We start from the raw sequence: 4,284 nt of genomic DNA, 5'->3' as shown, positions 1-4,284 counted from the left end.
TTTTTTTAAAAAAAAAAAATTTAGATGAGATGTTTACGTGAATATCTCAATTGAAAAAAATAAAAAAAAATAAAGATTGCAGCGAAACGACGTCGTTTCGCTGCACAACACGAGATGCTGTTTTCCTTGCACAGCAAAGGATCCAATCCGATGATATATATAGATTGTTAGTCATGTATTCGTTAACATTTAATCTTAGCGTATTCTTATTTCTTATTTTTGTCGAATGAGATAACATCAATTATTTTTTTACTATTAATATCGAAGTGTTAACATAATACCACTTTATATCAAAAAAAAAAACCACTTTATATCATAATAAAAAAATTAAAAAAACAAAAAGGAAAAACTTTATACGATCCAATTAGCATTTTCCCCCTGAATTTTTGGTTTTTTTCATAACCCAACTCTCACTTCTTCACTTCTTTTGGCTATGTGACAAAATGTTGCAATCTTTTTATTCTTTATTCTAAAATAAAGAATAAATTAAAATTGCATGAATTCAGGCGTTGGAGTGTATATATAGGAGCGATGTTGCGCGACTCTCCTTGCTTCTCGCATCAGTCTGAATAATTTCCTCTCATTTCTCTCAGATTTCTATCCATTTTCTCTCTTTTCAAAAGAATTTCACTGTTTCTATCTGATTTCTTGCTCGTTCTAACCTGCCTCTGATATCCTCAAAAAAAAAAAAAAAAAAAAGTGAGTAAATTCGATGGTCCCTCCTCGTTCTCCCTTGATTTCAGTCGGGATTTCGCTTTTATGATCTGGGATTTTTTTAATGATGTGGGATCCGTTTAATTCTGTGTTTTACTTATCGTTAGTTAATGTCATTGCTTCGTTTCACGTAGATCTGTATTTGTGTGCATGTATTTATGTTTACATGATTACGTTTCGTTTAAGTTGAAAAATTTATGGTTATATGATGTGATTGGATCTTAAGTTATTGATATATGGACACATTGAATGCGTATGGTGCTGGTTTATTGTTTTGATTTGACTGATGAGTGATTGGATTGATATATTATTGGTGTCAAAGTTACCATTTTGAATGATATTTTTTACTTGGTGTGTCTGTTCATGCTGAATCTTTGGGTTTAATTCTGTGATTAGGGACTTGAAGATGTTTTTTTTTTTTTCCATGTGTAATATCCTAGGGAGTTAAATGCAACTGGCGTTTATTAAAATATGGATTGAAGGGAAAGAAAATCTGTGTTCCACTTTTATCATGTGGTAAAGTTTTGATCTTTATGAATGATTTGGTAAAGTTGGACGATTCCGGCTGATGTGATTTAGTTAGTTGTTGATTTTTTGTTTATGTGTTGGTTGGTTTGATCTGCCCATTAGCTGACGGATTTGACTGTTTTCTCGTTGCAGATGTCAAGTTTCGAGCCAAAGAATATTCTTATTACGGGGGCTGCTGGATTTATTGCTTCTCATGTAGCAAACAGGCTTGTCAGGAACTATCCCGAGTACAAGATAGTTGTGCTTGACAAGCTCGATTACTGCTCCAATCTCGAAAACCTTCTTTCCTCTAAATGCTCTCCGAATTTCAAGTTTGTTAAGGGGGACATTGGCAGTGCTGACCTTGTTAACTATCTTCTCCTCACCGAGAACATTGATACTATCATGCACTTTGCAGCCCAAACCCATGTTGACAATTCTTTTGGTAACAGCTTTGAGTTCACTAAGAACAACATTTATGGTACCCATGTTATTTTGGAGGCCTGTAAAGTTACAGGTCAGATTAAAAGGTTTATCCATGTAAGCACAGATGAGGTATATGGGGAGACCGAAGAGGATGCGCTTGTAGGGAATCACGAGGCCTCTCAACTTTTGCCCACGAACCCGTACTCTGCCACAAAAGCCGGAGCTGAAATGCTTGTCATGGCTTATGGTAGATCTTATGGATTGCCTGTCATTACCACCCGGGGGAACAATGTTTATGGTCCAAATCAGTTTCCTGAAAAGTTAATACCCAAGTTCATCCTTTTAGCCATGAGTGGGAAACCTCTTCCAATCCATGGTGATGGTTCTAACGTAAGAAGTTATCTATATTCCGAGGATGTTGCGGAGGCATTTGAAGTTGTTCTTCACAAGGGAGAAGTTGGTCATGTTTACAACGTCGGAACAAAGAAGGAGAGGAGAGTCATTGATGTTGCCAAAGATGTATGCAATTTATTTGGCATGGATCCTGACAAGAGCATACAATTTGTGGAGAACAGGCCGTTCAATGATCAAAGGTACTTTCTAGATGATCAGAAGTTGAAGAATTTGGGCTGGTCTGAAAGGACCACGTGGGAAAACGGGTTGAAAAAGACCATGGAGTGGTATACCAGCAATCCCGATTGGTGGGGCGATGTATCCGGAGCATTGCTTCCTCATCCTAGAATGCTTATGATGCCCGGTGGAGCAGAAAGACATGTTGCAGTTGAGAAGTCTGATCTCTTGGGTACCAACATTGTGGTTCGTAATGGTAAAGGTATCTGGTCACCTCCAAAATCAGAATTCAAGTTTCTGATCTATGGTAAGACTGGTTGGATAGGTGGTTTGCTTGGAAAAATATGTGAGAAACAGAATATTCCATATGAATATGGAAAGGGGCGTCTCCAGGATCGATCACAGCTTTTGGCGGACATTCTCGCTTTCAAGCCAACACACGTTTTTAATGCTGCTGGTGTAACTGGTAGGCCAAATGTTGATTGGTGTGAAACTCACAAGACCGAAACAATTCGTACCAATGTTGCCGGCACACTGACTTTGGCAGATGTATGCAGAGAGCAAGGACTCCTGATGATGAATTTCGCCACTGGCTGTATATTTGAGTATGACGCTGCTCATCCTGAAGGGTCTGGCATTGGGTTCAAAGAGGAAGACAAGCCGAACTTTACCGGTTCTTTCTATTCAAAGACCAAAGCCATGGTAATTTCTTCCTTCTATTAAAAGTTTCTTGCAGAATCAATTTCCTTTTTTCTCATCAGTATCATAGTTAACAATCAAATTCATTCACACGGTCGTCAATTTGTTTTCTTAAGGTCGAAGAGCTCTTGAAAGAATATGAAAATGTCTGCACACTTAGAGTGAGAATGCCAATCTCTTCGGACCTTAACAACCCGCGAAATTTCATCACCAAGATTTCTCAGTACAGTAAGGTAGTCAACATTCCCAACAGCATGACAATCTTGGATGAGCTTCTGCCAATATCCATCGAAATGGCAAAGCGAAACCTCAGAGGCATATGGAACTTCACTAACCCTGGCGTTGTGAGCCACAACGAAATCTTGGAGATGTACAAGGAGTATATGGATCCAAATTTCACATGGACCAACTTCACACTCGAAGAGCAAGCCAGGGTGATCGTTGCTCCTCGAAGTAACAATGAGATGGATGCTTCCAAGTTGAAACGTGAGTTTCCAGAATTGCTATCGATCAAGGAGTCGCTGATCAAGAACGTTTTTGAACGGAACAGAAAAACCCCCCACCACCAAGTAACTCTTTAATTTATGCAAGTATCTCAGTTGTTTTGTTTACAAGATTCTGTATTCAGTTGCTGTAATGATGGAGATGAGATATTCTGTGGTAGATGAGAAGTTTATTTGGAATGTGTTAGTTTACAAAATCCTGCCTTCAGATACCAAGCAAGCACATGCTGTTCATGCGCTTCTTTTATCATACTAACATTTGGGGAATGAATATAGCATTTAAACTTCTTTTTGGATCTCGGGACTCTGGTAATCCTATCATTGATTTCATCGAAAAATTAGATATAATCACCAAAACTCATATAAAACCGTGTCACATATAAATTTGTGAGACGTATCACTTATCTGACCCAAAAAAATAATATTATTTTTTATGTTGATAGTATTGTTTTTCACTCTAAGTATGAATAAAATCAACTATATCCACGAAGACCTACAAATACAATATATTCAATTCTTGATTTTTACATTTAAATATGATCGATCTTATAAAACACTTTACTAATATTTTTGCTGTGATTGATGCATACATAGATCATGCAAAATCACATTTTTTAAAAATGTATTAGATGTCATATGAACAATTATTTTTTAATTGCCGTGAGAATATGCGACTCCAGCCAAACATCAAACTGACTTGTTATATTTATGCTAGCTTGCTGATGATTGAATTTAAATTAATAGTTTGGAAAGACGAGACTTATTCTATGGCAAAATTATCAGTTTTACTTATGGCAAACACTTATATGAGACTGTTTTACGGGTCATGTTCGTGCAACGGATCCGAGTCGGATTAACCCACTTT

At 37.1% G+C, this 4,284-nt stretch overlaps 1 protein-coding gene across 2 annotated transcripts; it reads left to right on the top strand.

The window, feature by feature from the left end:
• Positions 1–567: 567 nt before the first annotated feature.
• LOC140874913 (trifunctional UDP-glucose 4,6-dehydratase/UDP-4-keto-6-deoxy-D-glucose 3,5-epimerase/UDP-4-keto-L-rhamnose-reductase RHM3) lies at positions 568–3,675 on the top strand. 2 transcript variants are annotated; one of them, XM_073278399.1, is made up of 3 exons: positions 568–699; positions 1,375–2,919; positions 3,033–3,675. In XM_073278399.1, the coding sequence occupies exons 2-3, from the start codon at positions 1,375–1,377 to the stop codon at positions 3,495–3,497; spliced, it is 2,010 nt and encodes a 669-aa protein (XP_073134500.1). In that variant the 5' UTR covers positions 568–699; the 3' UTR covers positions 3,498–3,675. The 2 variants fall into 2 exon arrangements, with proteins under 2 accessions (XP_073134500.1, XP_073134501.1); XM_073278400.1 differs by lacking the exon at positions 568–699 and adding an exon at positions 1,208–1,230.
• Positions 3,676–4,284: the final 609 nt, after the last annotated feature.

The sequence above is a fragment of the Henckelia pumila genome, chromosome 1 (genome assembly GCF_033568475.1).
Source record: "Henckelia pumila isolate YLH828 chromosome 1, ASM3356847v2, whole genome shotgun sequence".
Lineage (NCBI taxonomy): Eukaryota > Viridiplantae > Streptophyta > Magnoliopsida > Lamiales > Gesneriaceae > Henckelia > Henckelia pumila.
This window is presented reverse-complemented; position numbering and strand designations above follow the sequence as displayed.

Excerpts from the sequence above, each read along its gene's own strand:
- LOC140874913 (XM_073278399.1), top strand. The coding sequence starts at position 1,375 with ATGTCAAGTTTCGAGCCAAAGAATATTCTTATTACGGGGGCTGCTGGA. Across the intron at positions 2,920-3,032 it reads ATTCAAAGACCAAAGCCATG|GTCGAAGAGCTCTTGAAAGA; the intron begins GTAATTTCTTCC and ends TGTTTTCTTAAG.